At 42.0% G+C, this 21,271-nt stretch overlaps 2 protein-coding genes across 2 annotated transcripts; both read left to right on the top strand.

The window, feature by feature from the left end:
• The first annotated feature begins 2,014 nt into the window (after positions 1–2,014).
• Positions 2,015–2,845, top strand: LOC137000681 (uncharacterized protein F54H12.2-like). The gene has a single exon (XM_067358021.1). It carries the CDS (start codon positions 2,015–2,017, stop codon positions 2,843–2,845), a length of 831 nt encoding a protein of 276 aa, XP_067214122.1.
• Positions 2,846–5,660: 2,815 nt separating this feature from the next.
• On the top strand, positions 5,661–6,416 carry LOC137000680 (uncharacterized). The gene has a single exon (XM_067358020.1). The coding sequence runs from the start codon at positions 5,661–5,663 to the stop codon at positions 6,414–6,416; it is 756 nt and encodes a 251-aa protein (XP_067214121.1).
• Positions 6,417–21,271: the final 14,855 nt, after the last annotated feature.

The following is a 21,271-nucleotide window of genomic DNA, read 5'->3' as shown; positions in this document are numbered from 1 at the left end:
TAGCAGTATGCGTTATTTTCCGCACAATGCAACCACTTCCTTCACCACAGAATTACCTCAACCTATACATTTACACGGCGAATGGGAAGTCGCGCTTAACGAGATCCAATTTCCCACTACTTTTTTACACATAAACCACGTTGAAAATGTCATTAGATTCGTCGATATTGAAAATGGACACGAGACGAGGAAAAACGGGGCGCCATTAACGTCGACGGAAGGCGTAATACCAAATGGTATTTACAAAAATATCGAGGAACTTATCTCCGCTATTAATTCGGCTTGCAAAGATGCGAATTCGCATATTAATTTGAAACTAGAAGACGCTAGCGGCGGTAAAATCTTGTTCGACATTACATGCGATGAAAATAAATGCAATCTGATTCATCATATGAACGTTTCCGATAATCTTCTACGAATACTCGGCTGCGGCGAGGCCATACCAACGCCTAGCAATCGCCTACAAATCGCATATTATATCATGCTCACTGCGACTAAACCTAATTCCAAAGATATTTTTACAGCGCCTTTTATTAAACTCGGGATTAAAACGGAACAAGGAGTGCGCGCTGGAAGTTTCTATACCGTCGAACCGCACGAATTGCTGCGTGGTATTCCCGATAAACTTTTTGTTTATTGCGATATTTGCGAACCTTATATAACCGGCGATGTGCAAACTCCACTTCTTCGAATAGTACCGGTCGAGCTGCAACATTACGGACATTATTACGCGTACGGCGCGAATCAAGTGAAACATTTCTCCGTCCCGCATTATATCCCATTACGACAAACGTATTTCCGCAGGATTGAAATAGATATAAAAGATCAATTCGGAAAAAGAATACCATTCCAATCGGGAACGCTAACGGTGACGTTGCACTTTAGACGTTTCCAGTAAGAAAAAATCAGTCGGAAAAGCCGCTCGCTATGGCTAGACCGGAGGACCACGAATATTACGATAGCGGAGGTAGGAGCGGAGGAATCACGAGGGTTTTCGTCGGAGCACCCTATCAACGAGGACATGGAATCGGTAGTTTTCTCGGAGGATTATTCAGGAGGGTGCTTCCTTATCTGAGTAAAGGTGTACGAGCGGTTGGTAAAGAAGCTTTACGAGCCTGCGTTAACGTAATGGAGGATGTCGAAAATAATACGCCGTTCAAGGAAGCGGTCAAATCTCGTCTCAAGGAATCGAGCGGAAATCTCAAAAGAAAAGCCAAAGAAAAAATAACTAGCTTGATGAAGGGAACAGGTTATAAAGTATCCGCGAAAACAGCTGCGCTTCAGTTTCCTTTCTTCAGTCACGTAAGACGCAACGCTGTTTCTAAGCGCCGTCGTCGTCAGACGAACAAAAAGAAATCGTCGAAGAATAGCAACGCGCGAAGAAAAATCACGAACAAAAAAAGGGCAACGAAGAAAATACGCACGGCAGGTAGAAAGACCAACAACAAAAAAAAGCCATCCACACGCTGTCGTCGAGTCAAGAAACGCAGTGTAGCCGACATATTCTCTTAATCGACGTGTGAATTAGGAATTTACGGAGCATGTCCTTTCTTCATACACATTCAAACGAGTGCTTAAAGAGTGAACTCGGTCTCTTTTCTTTACCGCCTACACAAACCAGCATCGAGAGATCGCAATGGATTTATTACAAACCCGTAACGTCGCTCGCGGACGACGCGCCTATAGAATTCGTCATACCCGGCCATGGGGAAGATTATCTAGATCTCACACACACCATGTTGAATCTTCGCGTACGCGTAGAATCTTCCCCCCTAGCAGGAGGCGGTACTGCCGCTGGCACCCCCGAGTTCAAAGTAGGCCCTGTAAATCATTTACTGCATTCCATGTTCAACCAAATCGACATATATTTCAATCAAAAACTCGTGTCACCCCCAAACAACGCTTACGCGTATCGGGCTTACTCGGGCGTATCGAGGCGTTATTAAATTATTCTTCACCCGCAAAAAACTCTCATCTGACCTCCTGCCTGTGGGACGCGGATACCTCGGGCTTAATGGACGCTCTCCTAGAGTCGCAAGCCACGAATCAGGCTCTCGTGAGACGCTCGCGTTACATTCGAGACGGACAGGCGTTAGATCTCATAGGTCATCTTCACTGCGACGTTTTCAATCAGGATAAATTCTTAATCAACGGGGTGGAAGTTAGAATGAGGCTCGTTCGCTCGACAGATTCGTTTTGCCTCATGGAATCTAATTCGGTGTCAAAAATACGCCTTCTAGACGCTAGTCTGCTCGTTAGAAGAGCAAAGATAAGCCCCGGTGTGTTACTCTCGCACGCGAGAATGTTGAGTAAAACCACCGCCAAATATCCTCTCACAAAAGTCGAGGTTAAAACATTTACGATTCACGCCGGACTCGTAGAAGAATCGATAGATAATGTAATACTCGGACAACTGCCGAAACGTGTAATAGTCGGTTTTGTCGATAACAGAGCGTTTAATGGCGATAGAAAATTGAATCCGTTTAATTTCAAAAACTACGGTATAAATTTCTTTTCTCTGTATGCCGATGGTATGCAAATTCCCAGTAGGCCGTTACAACCGAACTTCTCGAAAGACGAAAAGCTTTACGTCGAAGCCTACCACACGCTCTTTTCGGGAACCGGCATTCACTTCTTGAACGAGGGAAATTCTATAAGTAGAGAGGATTATGCCCAGGGCTACACTCTTTTCGCTTTTGATCTTACCCCCGACTTGTCCGCTTATTGCGCCGGACATTGGAATCTCGCGAAACATGGTAGTTTGCGATTAGAAGTGAAATTTGATAAGGCGCTTACCACGACCGTTAATTGTATCGTTTATGCAGAGTTCGACAATATTCTATAAATAGACTCCTCTCGACAAGTTATCGTCGATTTTGGCGGTTAGGTTTTTATAACGTCAAACCCCCCACCTCTACTACTACTACCACTACTACGTACATTTTTCCCTAACGTCTGTTTTCTTAAATGACGTGTAAAGCAGCGGAAAGAGATTCAGTTTTGTTCGAGACGCGAACGGCGTTGCTTCGTTTGAAAAGAAAGAGCGAGTACTTGGACATAACCATGGATATAGTCATCGATATACAGAGTTTCCGCGATGCCGACGAGAAGTTTATTCCGAAAGAAGTGGCTGTTGTCGCGCTTAACTCCGCAATCATCGGACACTGGATTATGACGCCTCCCTATCCCTTTGACGATTTACCTGAAAAATCGAGACGAGAAAACAACTGACTTTCGCGAAATTATCACGGAATCGAGTGGTTCGATGGCGAAACCGATCTTAAATGTTTCGTAATACAGCTGCGAGAAATAACACGTCGAGTGCGCTACATCTATAGCAGGGGGCAAGAAAAGGCCCGCTATCTGAGGCGTCTACTTTCCAGAAACGTATATAATCTAGAAGAAATTTCTCCGGCGTTTAAAAATTTGTCGGAAGACAAAGAGAGCGGACATCGATGCTCTTACCACGGTTTTCGATTTTGCTCTACAGACAAATTTCTTTGCGCGTTACGCAACGCCGGCAAATTGAAACGTTGGATAGGCGCTCAAAACACCAGCAGTGAGTGTAGCATTGTTTTGCGCTGTGCTGATCTTTCTCATGAAAATTGGAGCATAAGCGAAAAAGCTGACGTTTTTATGAAAAAGAATAAAAATCTCGATATAATTCGCAATATCGAGGCGTGGCGTACGGAAAAAGAAGAAGAAGAAAAAGAAGAAGAAGAAGAATCAATCACGTAATTACATTGCAAAAAATATACCATGTGTAAAGAAAGAAGAATATCCTACCGATAGCAACGCTCAACAAACCATCTCCGCACATTCGAGAACGTCTACTCTACGCAAAAGGAGATAAACCCCTGCGACTCTACTATACAGATAATTCCCCGCGTACGAGCACCGTCTTGTTACGCAACAAATGAATTCGCTGGAAATCTTACATGCGTTGCATCGTCTCAATGTCAGATATGCGGGAGTCTATTCTGCCGACAGACTACCGAGGATGTGGACGAGGTCGACAGCCATTGTCGCTAATACAGACGAGCATGATCGCCCCGGAAGACACTGGGTCGCCTTTTACATCGACGAGCACGATACCGGCACATATTTCGATAGTTACGAAATCCCGCCACACTCGGATCAACGATTTCATCTGCGACTTCGACGAAATTCCACCACGTATTGATGGAACACCGTGCAGCTACAAGGATTTTTTTCGCAAACATGCGGCCAATATTGTTGCGTGTTTCTTTACTATTTGTCTCTTGGTTACAATCTTGAGCAATTTCTTCGTCTTTTCACCGATGATTATAACCAAAACGACAGACTGATAGTATGCTTATATCGCAAAATTTTTCATTGTAAAAAAAATGAGCAAACGAAAGTACGTACAAGTATTTGTTGTAATATTCAACGATGTATTTTTAAAAATTTCAAATAAAACATTTTATTTCATATATTTAACATTTTTCGATGCATGCTTTGAAATAATATTTTTAGAACGTATTCAGTAAGTCAAATAAAATATTTTTATATTTTGACTGTAATGTTCAATTATGTATTCTTAAGAAAAATTCCAAATAAACAATTTTGTATTCCATTTCTCGTGTTTGTTTCCTTCCTCTTTTTGCATGTTCCTGCACTCGCCATTCCATACAGCGTGCTCAATCCGCGAAAACAGGTGGCTCACTCCGTTCACGCGATATCGCTGCCTCCTTAACCAACATGCCGAATATCAGACTAAAAGGTGTCCGATCATTCGTCGCTGCGTTCTTTTGTTCGCTATACCGGCGCACGTTCTATACCGTTTGCACCCCCTTAGTCGTCATCTCGTCGAATATCGGTTTAGCAGAATCCACCGTTTGACTCCGTCGTTCTTTTGTTCTCCCATACTTGCCCGCTCACAGGTCGTAGTTCTATCATCCCCCGCCCGACACCTTGGCGATGTTTGTTTACATTTCCCATACCTGCCAGAGAGTCCGGGGTACCTCATATAGACGCGGCCCCACCATAAATACGACCCCTTCGCGTCTGTGTGACGTCATTTGTTTTGACGCCCCATACCTGCCAGGCCCCATACCTGCCAGGCCCCATAGCTATAAATACGACCCTACGACTTACTTCATTTGATCTATAGGTAGCCATGCGGACTAGGACCAGGACTAGAAACCCAGCGATCCAGGTTCGAACCCGGTTTGGATTTTCTCAATTCGGAAAAAAATAAAAATTTACGTCATCCCCGCGCCTACTATAAATACGACCCTACGACTTACTTCATTAGATCTATAGGTAGCCCAGCAGACTAGGACCAGGACTAGAAATCCAGCGATCCAGGTTCAAACCCCGTTTGGATTTTCTCGATTCGGAAAAATAAAAATTTCCGCCATCTTGTCAACATCCGCCATCTTGTTTACCCGAGCCGCCATCTTGTTTGACCGCCATCTTTTTACCCATCCCGTCAGAGAGGGGTGGGGGGATGTTTTGACGCCAGACCATAAGTAGGTCACTGGGTCAAATATGGGGTAGGTGGTGGGGGTTTGTTGTGACGCCCCATACCTGCCAACATACTACTAGAATTAAATACACAATTTCGGACACTCGCGAGCAATGAATTCAAGAAAAATTTATACAAATTAATGAACAACTCGGTTTTTGGCAAAACTATGGAGAATGTGCGAAATCATACGGATGTACGGCTCGTTACACAGTGGAAGAGACGATACGGAGCGGAGGCTATGATCGCCAAACCAAATTTTCACAGCCGAAGCGTGTTCTCGGAGAATCTAATCGCCGTAGAATTGCGGAAACTCGTAGTGAAATTTGACAAGCCGATCTACGTGGGTATGTGTATCCTCGACATATCCAAAACCTGCTTGTACGAATTTCACTACAAGTACATAGCACTTCTGTATCGCAACAAATGCAAAATTATGTATACTGATACCGACAGTCTGATATACTTTCTACAATGCGAGAACGTATATCACGATATGAAACGCGATCTTTCAAAATTTGATACGAGCGATTACTCCGAGAACAACGTTTACGGTATACCGCGTGCGAACAAGAAGATACCGGGTCTGATGAAGGATGAGAACAATGGCGCGATCATGACGGAATTTGTCGGACTGAGGGCGAAAATGTACGCGTTGAGAGTCACCGGACAAAAAGATACCAAAAAGGTTAAAGGTGTAAAGAAAAATGTAGTCGCTAGAACGATAACGTTCGACGATTACACTCGGTGTCTCAACGACGAAATGGAGCTAATGCGGCGTCAATCGTGTATCCGCTCAAAGATGCACGAGGTGTACATCGTGTCGGAGTCGAAGCTCGCGCTCAGTCCGTACGATGATAAACGGCACGTCATATCCGATTCCACCGACACTCTACCATGGGGACATTATAAAATACAATTGTAGTATTAGTATTTATGTATAGATTATTATTATGTTGTATATAGTTTATACATTATATTATTTATATTGTTTATACACTAGTGTTAATATTTATGTATAGTTTATATATTATTTAATAAATAACACCATTGCAGTACATGTATATAATTGTTTATTGTACAATAAATATATTTTATTACAATACATCGTCTTTATTTATCCAAGAATTATGCGAATCGTCGAATCCCAACCACTTTACAAACACCTTATCGTCCTTTCGGCGCAACACCTTCTCTACGAGATAAACGTCGAGTTGAGCGGTCTTGAGCAATTCGTATTCGTAAAAGCCTCCTGCGACCGGATCTCCGCGATAATCTTTAATCAGATACGTCACAGGATTGGTACGTTGCACCGTGGCAATCTTAAACACCTCCGTCGACCAATTCGGCGTGTATCCTTTCTCGAATACAGTTTTGAATTTGCTCACGCGCACCGGATCATCCACCTTGAATTTCGCCAGCGCGACAATTTTTATATTACTGTACACGGTGCTCAAGAGTCCCTTTGCGATCTCGGGAGTGACATCGATCGGGCGCATACCGATCGTACGATGTTTACGACCATTGTATTCCGAGACCAATCGCGGTAAATCGTCGATCCACTTGTACGATCCCGTGAGCGTAAAAAACTTCCACATTTCGTTCTTTAACATGCGATTGAATCGTTCCACCACCGAAGCCTTCATGACCGAGTATGTCTAATAATGATTGATGCCGTGTTTCTTGACAAGATTTTGGAAATCTCTGTTGTAAAATTCTTTTCCATGGTCGGTCTGCAAATTTTTCGGAATTCTCTCCCTAAATATCGGGAAAAATGCTTTGGACGTTTCAATTCCACCTTTCGTCTTTAAGGGCATGGCCCACGCGTACTTGCTCAACACATCGATAACGGTTAGAATGTAGTTGTAGCCGCCGTTGGATCGCGAGTATTGCCTCATCTCGACAATGTCAGTTTGCCACAAATAATCGTATTCTTTCACGACGACTGGCCTACGGGTAAAGTTTCTTCTCGCCGGTGCATGGAGCTCGTCCACGAGCGATCTCCTCTCCAGGCTCACCGCTTCCTTCTTGCTTATTGCGATTCCTTTTGCTTCTTCATTGCCTCATCGTAGTATTCGATGAAATTTTTTCTCATAGCTCTACGAAGATTGAGAATCTCTCACTCGACAAGACTCTTCGTCTCTCGCTCGTGACCGACGAGTTTTCCATCGAGTCGCGCTACACTCTCGTCGAGGAGACCTCTCAGATCGTGAATCTGTCGTTCCAACGTCACGTATCTGGTCTCGATGTAATCGTCGTGGTCCCTCTTCCAGGTCCGCTCGGTATTCTCCGAATCTTCGAGTCTCGAAAGTACTTCTCGCTTAAAATTTTCATAGAGCATACGATCTCGATTCGCATGATCGCTCATAAGCTTGAAGTGATGATCCAGATGCAGCTTGTTGACGGCATCGGTGTCCGCTTTAGGGTCGACGAGATGTCTGATTACGCGTGACTTGGCGTTGAAAACCTCACCATCCTTGCAGAGACAATTCTCGCGCACGTAATTCTTCGAGACTCCGCCGCTCCACGATCCACGTCTCGTCACCCTGTCGCTTCCTCCTAGCTGTAGTCCGAATTTGTTGATAGACATTCCTGTAGCATCGCACGAGCAATACTGGTTACAGCGGTGACAACGACGATCAATTTATAACCAGACTAGCTTCGTGCAGTTCCTCGATAATCGAGAGAAACTCGTTGTCGTGCGCGTTGTTTCCCGCCTGGCGGGAGGCGTCCAGCAATCGAAGGCGATCCACCAATTCGTTCGGATCATCCCAGTGCATGTAATCGACCGCGTTGTCGATCACAGTCATGGTCTGTGGTATGTTACACTTGGGTAACGTGCGACCCGCATCTCTCTTGTCGAGATGTGCAACACCTCCACCTTTCTTAGATATCAGAGGTGTGATGATATGTTTGTATTTGTATCCTTTGTTTCCCAAAATAGGTAAATGCGCGTTATGACCGCGTCTGTGAGCGTTAGTAGCGAGTAGTATGCTCTTGTACTTTTGTTTGTCATCCTTCGTACACAATGTATCGTCGGGAAGTCTTTTAAATATTAATTTAAACAGTCCGGGCGTGCCCGCGTATTTCACACCGTCCACAATCAAATTGTCGTCTCTATCAATGTCGAAGGCCTTGTCTCCGAGAAACGTTCCCGCATCGTTGAAGTATACGCCGTACACGTTGTCGATCCCTCTCTTCTTGTCACCGCTCAAGAGCTCCCCGATGTACTCTTGGCCCAGCGGACCCATTTGACCATACAGAGCTTCCTGGTCTTCGAACGTTTGCATCGTCTCTCGCAAGGATGTCATGAGAGAAGGATCCGCGCTGTCGGTTTCATTCGACCTCATCGGGCTTTCGAACGCTAATTTTTGCGGTTGGAGCGAGATATCCGGCTTTATTCGTTTACCCATTGGCACGTTGCTGTGCTGCACTGTGCTCCATCGCTTTCGATTCTTCTTCTTCTTCAACTCCGGTGTAGACGGCTCTTTGATAGGATCATCGTCTCCGGTATTCTCAACGATTTGTTTCAACGGCTCTACGATCGGTTTCAACCGTTTCTCCAATTGCACCTCTTGCTTCACTCTACCCGTCTTCAACGTCCGATGCTTCTTGCGAATCGACTCGCTCGTACGAGCGATTTCCTTCGCGATCTTCTCCCTCTCGTCGATATCTTTCGTGTCGAGCGTCATCGTCAACGTCTCGAGAACAACTAACTATTCCGCGGTACCGCAAACTCGTTAAAACCACGTCTGTATCGTCCATCGTTAATCGTACTATCCTTGTCTATCACTAAAAAACCGTACTTGTGCTGCCAACATGCGTGACACAATGTACAAAAATCTTCATACGTCAGGTCCGTATTCACATGATCGTTGTAGACATGCTTAAGGTTTGTTCCATCCTGCTTGAATATTACGAGTAAATTCGCGTTGTCGCGCACGAGATGTTTCGGTATTTTTGCATATGTTTGGCACAGATAGAAACAATCGACTTTTGAATGTTGACCCATAGCAAAGTACTCGCGTATCGCATTCTGTTTGTCGCACGCTATATCGTCAAAGACGAATACGGAATTCGGTAATGCCTCGCTGTGCGGTACAATTGTGTTGTTGTCTGAGAATGTAAAGTAGCCGATTTCATCGATCGATCCGAGCAATCTTTCGAGATATCAATACTTTGGTTGATTCAACGATTTCGAGTACACGTACACGTTTTCGAAATGTACACCGTTCAGACTTTCTAGCAGACTAATCATTACATTGGTTTTACCGCAATTCGAGGGACCGCAAATGATACCGCGTATCGTGTTTGGCAGCATTTTACCATGTCTGCACGCCTTCTCACAAACCCCTTGCGTTTTATCATCCATGTTTTTTACGCGGATCGTGTACGGTTGTTGTACAAATTTCATTTTTTACCAGACTCTTTCTCATCCTTGTTATTACGCGACGAGTGCGCGGTATCGGATGTCGGAAAGAGCGGTGCTCGGATATTCGTCGCTAGATCTAAAATATCTCTATTTCCATACATGATTCGGACATTATCCTAAAAAAAAATATATTGTTTCAAACACACGATTAGCGATACACGTTTGCGATATTCACCTCCTTCCGTTCCTTCTTATTATCCCGGTTATTCATTGTACGTCGTCGTCCGACAAACTTTGATATTCCACTAGTTAGCGATCGATACGCGCCTCCTATTTATAGGTGATCGCTGTCGAAACACACCTCAGTTGGAAATGTGATTTACACGCGATACATTAGAATTCGCGTTCTATGAAACGATACAAGGGTGCCGGTTTACTGAACAGTGTGATAAATCGACTACCGTTGGAGCTGCATATACCCGGCTACCAATTTTGCGGGCCGGGGACTCGTCTGCGGAAACGACTCGCGCGAGGGGATCGAGGTATCAATCCGTTAGACACGGCGTGCCGCGATCACGACATCGCGTACTCGCAAAACCGCGAATTAGCGGACCGCCACGCCGCCGATCGCGTTCTCACCGATAAAGCGCGGGAACGGATCACCGCTGCGGACGCGACTCTCGGTGAGAGGGCCGCTGCTACCGCCGTATTTGCTATGAAAGCAAAGACGAAATTGGGGATGGGTATGACAAAGAGAAAGAAGAAGACCAAGAGGAGAACGCTTCCGGCGGCGAAACGCGGTGGTATGTTACCGTTATTACCGCTCTTGGGAGTCATCGGTTCGCTTGCCGGTGGAGCGGCGAGTGTTGCAAAGGTGGTGAATGACTCTAAGGCTGCGCGACGACAACTCGAAGAGATAAAACGTCACAATAAAGCTATGGAAGGACGGGGGATTTATCTCGCTCCGTACAAGCGGGACAAAGGATTGAAGAAAAAAAAAAAAAACGTCGAAAAAACGATAGAGATGCCCGCGGGTGTCACCACCAATCTACAATTGTTTGCATTGGCGAGGCGTATGCGAATATCATATTTTCGAGGTGTTTACATGCGTAACGCTTTACCTGACAAGATACATAAAAATGAGAGCGGTATCGTGAATTTGGATGATGTCGACGGGTCGGGCACGCATTGGATGGCGTACGCCAAGAGAGGCGATCGCGCCGTATACTTTGACAGCTTTGGCAATTTGCAACCGCCGAAGGAGATTACACGCTACCTCGGAGGCACCGATACAACGATAACGTACAATCGCACAGCCTACCAGACGTACGATCAAACGATCTGCGGACAATTGTGCCTCCTGTTCCTCCGACATTTAAGAATCGATCCGCCATCGATCGACATCAGTCATCGATAGAATCTCGGCAATGTCGCTGACGCTCACTCTAAGCGGTAAAAGCAGCGTTCTCACGGTGAATTATTTTCCACACGAGCTCGGCCTAACCACGATGGAGACCTACAACACGATTCCAAACGTGACAGTAGCAAACAATAAATTTTATTTCGATGACAATGACGAAGAAATTACAATTCCCGAAAGATCGTACGTATTGGACGCCATTGCTTCTTATCTGAAACGCGCAATACTGCAAAAACGAGGAAAAAGTGAAGAGCAAGATTATCCATTGTCAATTCGTCCCAACGTTAATACCATGAAGAGTGAAATCATGTGCGTTTTTCGGATAAATATCGCCAAACCGAATACCATCGGATCATTGTTTGGATTTTCGACGGGTCGTATACTGGAACCGAAAAAGTGGCACGAATCAGACTCCTCGGTAAACATTGTCAATGTAAACATAAGAGTAGAATACAGCATTACCACGGGTGCGTACGCCAACGACAAGTCTGTGCACACGATACACGAATTTTCACCGAACGTGCCTCCGGGATATAAAGTCTCGGAAACGCCAGCGCAAATCATTTACCTCCCGGTCATCGCAAGGAGCGTTACTGATATCACCTTGTGTGTGGTGGATCAAGACGGACGATTGATTGATTTTCGCGGTGAGGAAATTACCATCAGACTGCATTTGCGACGACGTGGTGCGAGGAAATGCTCGTGTTGAACGAGAGAGAACAGCGAATGATTGAGAAAACAACGAAAATTGAGAAAAAATCGCCAATCAAGAAGCTGAATACATCGAGTGTAAACTTTTTAAAATCATTGGAATTTGTTGTGAGAAACGTTTAAAGAGATGGATATACTCGACATCGCTGACGAGCCCGTCTTCGACGAGCGTATCGTGAAATATGAGATGCACACGTACAATCCGTACGCTAACACAACGTTGGGACACAGCGACGAGATACGAATACCTATACAGCAACATGATTTATACACGTTGCCGTGTGAGAGTTTTCTTTACATTGAAGGAAAACTCGTTACTCCTGCCGATGAGAATAGAGATAACGTGTGTATAATGGGAAATAATTGTGTCGCGTTCATGTTTGATGAAATGCGATACGAGCTCGACGGAGTTGAAATCGATCATAACAGAAACGTTAGAATAACGAGCACGATCAAAAATTATATATCGCTGACGACGGAGAAGAGCAAGATGTTGAAACATGCATCGTGGAATCCTAATGGATATCCGTTGATCGATGGAAACTTTAATTTTTGCGTTCCGCTCAATACTCTTTTGGGATTCTGCGAGGACTACAAACGGATTGTAATCAACGCTCGTCACGAACTTGTATTGATACGATCGCGCAACGATAACAATTGTCTCGTTGGACGAGTCGGTACGAATCCAAAAATCGAGCTACTCAAGATACAGTGGCGAATGCCGCACGTATCTCTAAGCGAAGTCAACAAGCTGTCTCTTCTTCGAACTTTGGAAAGTGGAAGATATTTAAGCATGTGCTCCGTTTGTGGGATCTGTACGAATTTCCTCTGCTGCAAAATACAACGAAGCATTCTTGGGCGGTCAAAGCCGCGACGCAATTGGAAAAACCGAGATACGTAATCTTTGCTCTCCAAACCGGTCGAAAAAATGTACTGTCTGAAAACGCTGCGCAATTTGACGCTTGTAAACTCACTAATATGAGACTAAATCTGAATTCAGATTTTTATCCGTACGACGACATGAACTTGTATTTCGACAGAAATCGATACGCTATACTGTACAACATGTATGCGCGTTTCCGCAAAGCTTATTACGGATTCGATAATACGTATTTGGATATCGATAATTTCTTGAAAGCCGGTCCGTTTGTAGTCATAGATTGTTCGCGACAAAACGACTCTGTCAAGAGCGCCACCGTTGACGTGCAAATAGAATTTGATTATAAAGAAAATATACCGGCCAACACCACCGCCTATTGTCTCATTATACACGATCGAATGGTTGAATATAATCCACTGAACAACATTGTGCGCAGACTCGTATGATTTTTATAAATTGGAGATGCGTACGCGGACATGTCAGTTTTCCGACGATCGACGACGATGTCGAATGTACCAATTTTCGTCGATCTGCAAGGTTACGCGTTCAACAACATTTTTATTGTGAAAGAGGTAGCGGTACTTCGAGATGGCGAAACGTCATCTCATTACGTATTTCGTGAACACGTACCGTGGTATTTGTTGACAAAATCGGAAAAATCGCTGGTGTGTTGGTTATGGATACACCACCACGGCTTCCGATGGGAAGATGGACACGTCTCGTACAGTCAGATGAAAAGCCTTATCAACAATGCCATTGGTACGGAACCGCCTCTGATATACGTAAAAGGACTCGAGAAGAAAAAGTGGCTGTGTGAAATTTTGGATGACGATGATTTCGAGATTGAAACGATCGATGTGGATTACGAAGATATCGCACGCCTGACAAACTTGGATGTAATCGGAACCTTGCGTTGTGGGTATCACACGAGACATTGCGCTATGCAGAATGTTTGCAAATTGTACAAGTGGTGGTTTGAGCGTAACAAACATGTAAAACAACTATGATTTATGTTAATAAAATGATGTATATTGCACCCGTATGACTTTTATTCCGCCTTTTACCCGTTACATAATCCACCATGTAATATGACCTATCGATTATCTCGCGACGTATAATAGATTATACGTAAGAACATTTATGCGACATGTAATATGATCTGTCGCTTATCTCATGAGATATAATAAATTATTATTTGTAAGAACGTCTCTCATACATCTATCGAACGTCTATCGAACACCTATCGAACATCTTTGAACGTCTCTCGTACGTCTATCGAACGTCTATTGAACATCTCTTGTACGTCTCTCGTACATCTATCGAACGTCTCTCGCACGTCTATCGAACGTCTTTCAACATCTCTCGAACGTCTTACGTACGATTTTTAACATCTTTTGTACATCTTTTCAACATTACTTAAACCACTTTTAACATCTATCAAACGTATTTTAACGTTTATTACTACAGCGAAATTGACGTTTTTGCGTCGAGCTGTATATAAGGTGTGCGGAAGAGAGAAATTTATCAGTTCAAAGTGTGCACGCGGTGGAGAAAAAAAGTATAGAAAATGGAGCGTGATCAGAATAGAAAACTTCCGAATACGAGAAGTGTAAAGATTGCGGAGTGTACCACAAGCCGATAGCTGTAGTCGAGTCTCGTCCGAGGGCGACTCAAGCGCCTCCCGTCCCCCCTCGTAATCGTGAAAGGTGTTAAAGGCTCTAAATTCAGTTAAAACAATTTTTTTTAACATATATCATACATTAATTAAACATCTATGCAACGTCTTTTAACATCTATCATACATTAATTGAACAATTATTAACATCTTTTAACGTCTTTATCATACATCTTTTAACTTTTACTTTTCATGAGTCTAAGGCATCCTTGTGAGAGAAGTATTCACGTGTGTCATACGTATCTTATGATATCTGTTACGAGAATTGTTTACGCCGCAGTAGTTTATGAATAAGAGTAAAACAGCCTCGTGAGAGAAATATTCACGGGTGCCAAACTCATTATATGGAGTCGCTATGATATCTCTTATGAGATTTGTTTATTCCACAGTAGTTTGTAAATGAGTGTAAGTTACCCTCGAGTATTTACGAAGATTTTATCTTATGGAATCGCTATATCTGTTACGAGAATTGTTTATGCCGCAGTAGTTTATACTAGATTTATCAAACACCTATAGACCGATATTCGGTTACTCGGGAGAAGAATTATGTTTCACAATTATAAATTTGGAGTATGTTTGAAAAGATAACCCCCGTAGAGCGGTTACATAGATTTGCAACACATCTAAGGGATGTACTATAAAAATGCATCGGAGGCTGGGACGGTCACAAGTCTCCTGTAGTTCGTGAGAATCTGTGTGTGACAGTTTTGCGAGTGAGTCTCAGGAGAGTTTGAAAAAAAATGGCGCAGTTATATGTGAACAAGATTCACGTGATCGAGCATTTGTTGAGGACCCTTACGGACCGGATCGCCGTCCTACACGGCGCGATCCACCAATTTCGGGAGGCCACCCTGATGGTGCAGCGACACGTCCCCGGATCGTACCACGTAGAGTACGATGTACACGAGGACGGAAACGAGGTGATACTGGCGTCGCTGTAAGTAAAATTCTTTTCTACTTTATGTAAAACTAGCTAGGTTTTATTCTTAAATTTATACTATTTTTTATTTTGCAGGCGGGACATACGAGAGAGTCTCGCATTGACAACTACTCAGGTGGAAATACTGAGCACGATGTATAATCAGATGAAGCAGGAGGCTGCGCGCACCGCGGAACTGCTGAGGGTGGTGCAGAACACGCTTTCTGCGGACGCTGTGCAACCGTAAGTATCACATTTAAAATTTATTTAATTTATATAATTTATTTAATTTATTTAATTTATTAATTGATAAATTTTTTATCTGTTACAGATGATGGACCCGCGGATTTTTATACGTATATTATCATAGTTTTTTATCACATTTTAACACACACACACACACACACACACACACGCACACACACACACAAAATTGTAAAAAACTATGAATAAAATTTGTTTAAAACATTTATGTTGTAATCTTTCTTTTTCCTTTCTCCTTCTATCCTTATATTACATATTAAGTTTAGATTTAAATTAGAGTTTGTATTGAATTTATATATTTATATGAATGAAATTTGTTTAAAATATTTGTGTTGTGATCTTTTTTTCCTTTCTCCTTCTATCCTTAAATTACATATTAAGTTTAGATTTAAATTAGAGTTTGTATTGAATTTATATATTTATATTTTACCGCGTATAATTTGTATTAAGAAGAAAACATAAAGTATGTAAGCTCGTAGGTTATCAAGCTTGGCCTTGTCGCGGCTTGTCGACTCGCGCGTGAGAGGCAGTATGTAACAAGACTCCGAGCTGAGAGTATCGATGATATCGTACGGAGACAGATAAAGGTTTGCCATCGGCAATTGTATTGATTCAGGTTAGTTTTGGTTCACTCGCTCACTGTAATGTTTCTGGTCTTTGTTAATGTGTACATATTATTACTATTACAGTAGTTTACTGCATCATGCGTGTCGATTCTTAAACCGAACCCTCGCTCCATTGGAATTCCATAAATTGAGTGCCCTACAAATCAATACAATGGAGAATAAAGCAAAGTTTTATTTTGTCTCGGAGGCTGGTGCAGATACGAAAAGTTCTGTAGTAAAAGTTAAAAGAATTCAGCTGCTTGGTCAAGAGGAAAGTTTTTTGTTTCCAGCAGATAAGCAGACTAGTGCTCAACATAAACAGCTTTTTGAAAATCCAATTGTGAAAAATGTCGTTAAAAGTTTAAAGGTACGCAATAAATTTCGCAATGTTGTGCTGACACTATCTAAGGAACTTGAGAATATTTATCGGGACACAGAAAGCAATGTTGTGTTGCACGACGAATATTTGGAAGAGATTACCACAGAGCAAGAGTCGAATGTAAACAGTGAGTCAGCAGGAACATTTGAAAGAAAAACAAGCTCCTTGATAAAGGACATAGTAATTGAAAAATTCAACGGTGAAAGTATAAATGCGACGGTCTGGTTTAATTTATTTGTGCAGGACTGTGACAGAGTGGGGATTGCCCAAAACAAATACGCTGAAGTATTAAGATTGTTTTTAGAGAAATCTGCACTAGATTGGTATAATGTATTTGTCATGCAGAACTCTGTGCTAAATTGGGAGGCATGGAATAACGCCTTTATTGATACCTTCTCTGCACAGTCTTGGACAGATATAACGTATGCGTATAACTTTAAGTTCTATAATGGCTCGCTATTAGAATATGCGTTAAAGAAAAGAAGATTATTGTTAGAAGCGGATGATAGCTTGTCTATAAACACACAAATCAACATGATTGTTATTAGCTTACCAAATTTTATCCAAAATAAGATAGATAGAAAATCTATTATAAATATAGAAAACTTAATGGCAAAATTGAAACAATTTGGAAAGATTAATGAATCGAAAAATGATAATGTAAACAAGAGAATTTTAAACGAAAAAAGACCATGTAGCATTTGTAATAGGTTAGGTTTCAAAAATAGATTTTATTTAGAAAGCGCATGCCGTAATAAAGAGAGACAAACTAAAAACTTAAAAAACGAAAATATCAAGGTTACAAATAATAATGAAATACAAGAAGTAGTAGCAAGCCATGAGGAGACAAAAAACGAATAGTCCCCCCACTTATTAAAATTAAGATTTTTGCAAATGGTTGCCCAGCAATTGGTCTTTATGACTCCGGATCCAATGTCTCTCTAGTTAGTAGTACATTTTTGAACGATAAAAGAAATACCAAACAAATAATAGGTGGGAGAGATACCATTAAAGGTGTAGCGGGAACGGCGAAAACGGAAGGGATTATAACAATACGTATTAAAATTTGTAATGTAGAAGAGGATTTTCAGTTTTTCATAGTTAAGGAAGGCATTGATTGTGAATTTCTATTAGGATTAAACTCAATAAAAAAATTCAAACTCTGCCAGGATGAAAATTTAACCATATCACAGAAACAAATAAAAGGAAAAAAAAAATTTTAGATAAGCAAAATAACACTAATGAAATAAGTACTAATAAAATAGAGAATATTATAAAAAATAACGAGATAATCTTCGCCAAATCAAAGTTCGATATAGGATCAGAAAAGGATTATGAAGCCACAGTGAAACTGACAGAAAATAAATATGTTTCAAAGAAACCCTATAGATGCTCGTTTCAAGATAAATTAGAAATCGAGAAACAAGTAGAAGATTTATTAAATACAGGTCTAATAGAGGAGTCAAGCAGTCCTTATGCAGCTCCCGTAACCATGGTTCTCAAAAAAGAAGAAGGAAAAAGATCACGCTTGTGTATTGATTTTAAAGAGCTCAACAAAATAGTAGTGCCAGAAAGTCAGCCCTTTCCAAGGATAGATGATCTTACCATACGCGCCAGAAATTGTAAGTTTTTCTCAAAATTGGATGTGAATTCGGCGTTCTGGTCGATTCCGGTGCGTGCAAAGGATAGATATAAGTTGGCTTTCGTGACACATCACGGACACTGGCAGTGGAGATGTTTACCCTTTGGGTTGAGATCTGCTCCTGCTATTTTTCAAAGAGTTTTAGCAGGAGTGATAAGAAAAAACAAGTTAGATGTTTTCACAGTAAATTATATAGACGATATATTGGTGTTCTCTAAGACTTACGAAGAGCATGTATATCATGTAGAGCAAGTGCTGCAAGCACTACATAAACAAGGTTTTAAATTGAATAAAAATAAATGTAAGTTCGCCCAAGAAAAGATAACATATTTGGGACACGAAATTGGAAGCAATATGATTAAACCAATAAATGATAATTTAGTGGCCATTAAGAAGTTTCCCACACCCAAAACAAAAACACAAGTCAGGCAATTTTTAGAAAAGATTAATTTTTATCTGGAGTTTATACCAAATCATGTCACCTTACTGGATCCTCTAAGAAATCTGTTAAGAAAGAAAGTACCCTTCAATTGGACCGAAGAGTGTAGGAATAGTTTTAATTCGACAAAAGAATATTTGTGTACAGCTCCCGCTTTGGCAATTTTTGATCCAGAGGCCCCAATATTTATTTTCACTGATGCAAGCATTGAAGGAGTTGGAGCAATATTAAAGCAGCCACAGGAAGATAATTCCCTGAAGCCGGTGTTTTTCTTTTCCAGAAAGTTGACAGACGCTCAGAAAAAGAAGAAAGCCATTTTTATAGAATGCCTAGCAATAAAAGAAGCCATTTTATATTGGCAATTTTAATTGTTGGGAAAAAAGTTCTTTGTATTTACGGACAGACCACTGGAAAATCTCAATATAAAAAAAAGTAATGATATGGAACTAGTGCAGATTTTGAATTATATTTCGCAGTTTGATTATGAAATTGTATATAATCCAGGGAAAGACAATATAGAAGCTGATTGTTTGTCGAGAAATCCGGTTTTGGTATCACACGAAGACACAGATAACGATTCTGTGATCAAAATCTCAAATTTATTGAGATTGAATGATATCAAAGAAAACCAGAAATTGTTAAAAATTGATGATAAATGCATTATTAAAAATAATATAATTTACAAAACTTTAAATAACAAAGAGAAAATATGGACCACTGAAGAATTTGGAAAGTCTCTTATCACCGACGTACATGTACACCAGGGACATATAGGCACAAAACAGTTAATTCTAACTTTCGGCCAAAAATTTTATTTTAAAAATATGTATAAACACATAAGATTGACCTGCAGATCGTGCGAAACTTGCATTAAAAATAAATCAAGAATAGGTTGCTTTAAAGCACCTCTGTCTCAACTCGGTCCAGCAAAGGAACCCCTCGAAATAGTGTCTATTGATACAATAGGAGGTTTCAAAGGCAATAAAAGTACAAAAAAATACTTACATTTGGCGGTGGATCATTTTACAAGATTTGCGTACTTAATAACTTCAAAGACTCAAGTGGCAAGAGACTTCATAAATCTAATTAAGAAAGTAGAAAAAGATGGAGGTATTAAATTGGTTTTATCAGATCAATATCCTGGTATAAATTCGGCGCAGTTTAAGCAATACTTAAATAAACAGAAAGTAGCACTGGTTTTTACAGCAGTGGATTGTTCGTTTTTCAATGGACTAAACGAAAGGACAAATCAGACCTTGGTAAACAGAATACGATGTAAAATCCATGAGAATAAAGATAAATCATGGCCCCAGATAGCAGAGGAATGTGTAAAAGATTACAACAACACAATCCACAGTTCGACTGGATTCACTCCTAATTATTTGCTGACAGGACTAAACCATTCATTTTTACCCTATAGGCGTATTGCCTAAAGGATTGTGTTCGACTTGGTTGAAATATTGAGACCAATTTCTCAGAAAAATATAATTTATTTTTCCTCGTCAGAAAAGTAGAGTAAAAGTACAAGTTTTTGTTTGATTTGATTAAGTGCGCCAGAGGCGCTTTCTCGGCAAGAGTGTAAGGCCGAGAATCAAAAGAAAAATTGACGGGCGCGGTAAGGAATTACCGGCCGCGTCTTAGTGTGTTGAACGGGTCCTAAAAAGGACGGTTCAATTGAGTTAGCTCGTTGCAGCCCCTTTCCCGGCGTCGGTGGAACGCCGTTCGGGAAGTGGTCTTCCGTCTGACAACTGCTCTCTGAGCAGGCTCTGAGCGGTGAAGTCTGTACTGCGATGGAACGAGTCTCTGATGTGCTGGTGGTAGCAACCGTCTCGGCTCTCGGAATTGCGGATTGCTCCGTGTACCGAGGAGAGAGAGGTCTCCGAATTCGGATGTCGCCTTGTGTGAGCGTGTCCCTTGGTGGTCGAGTCAACCGGACGCAGAACTCTAGTGGAATTAATTTCCACACTAGAGACTGAGGAGGTGACGGCGAAAGTGGAGTATCCGCGGGCCGCTTGGTTGAAATGTGCGGCCGATGCTGGGACTCTGTTTTCTTTTTACGCGCCTTGCGAGGCAGCGTGAGGAAAACTGCGAGACTATGTGTCTCTGGTTAGCTTCTGCCGAGGCAGAGTACGACTCAGTTCAAGGGCCCTGGAGAGAGCTCGCCTTGAAGCGAGTGAGTGAGGAAAGATCTGCGGAGCAGCTCTTTTATATCTCGTCGATCGAAGCTTGATCGCGAGAAGGCTCTTCACCGCCTGCGCAACCTGGCGGTGGGTCCGCAAGCTTGTAACTGGTAGAAGGCCTGCGGCGCGTAGCGGCGCCGCGGTGTATTATACCGCGTCAGTGCAGCGGTGTGGCGGTGAGCCGCCACATACCCGATGAGATAAACGATAATAATTTGACAAATTTGGCAAACAATAGGAAAATAGCTTTTAAAAATTCAAAAAAAATTCACAATCGGAATAAGGAATATTACG

This window comes from Linepithema humile, chromosome 6 (genome assembly GCF_040581485.1).
Source record: "Linepithema humile isolate Giens D197 chromosome 6, Lhum_UNIL_v1.0, whole genome shotgun sequence".
Lineage (NCBI taxonomy): Eukaryota > Metazoa > Arthropoda > Insecta > Hymenoptera > Formicidae > Linepithema > Linepithema humile.
Note: the sequence above shows the minus strand (reverse complement) of the source record. Positions and strands in the feature narration are given on the sequence as shown.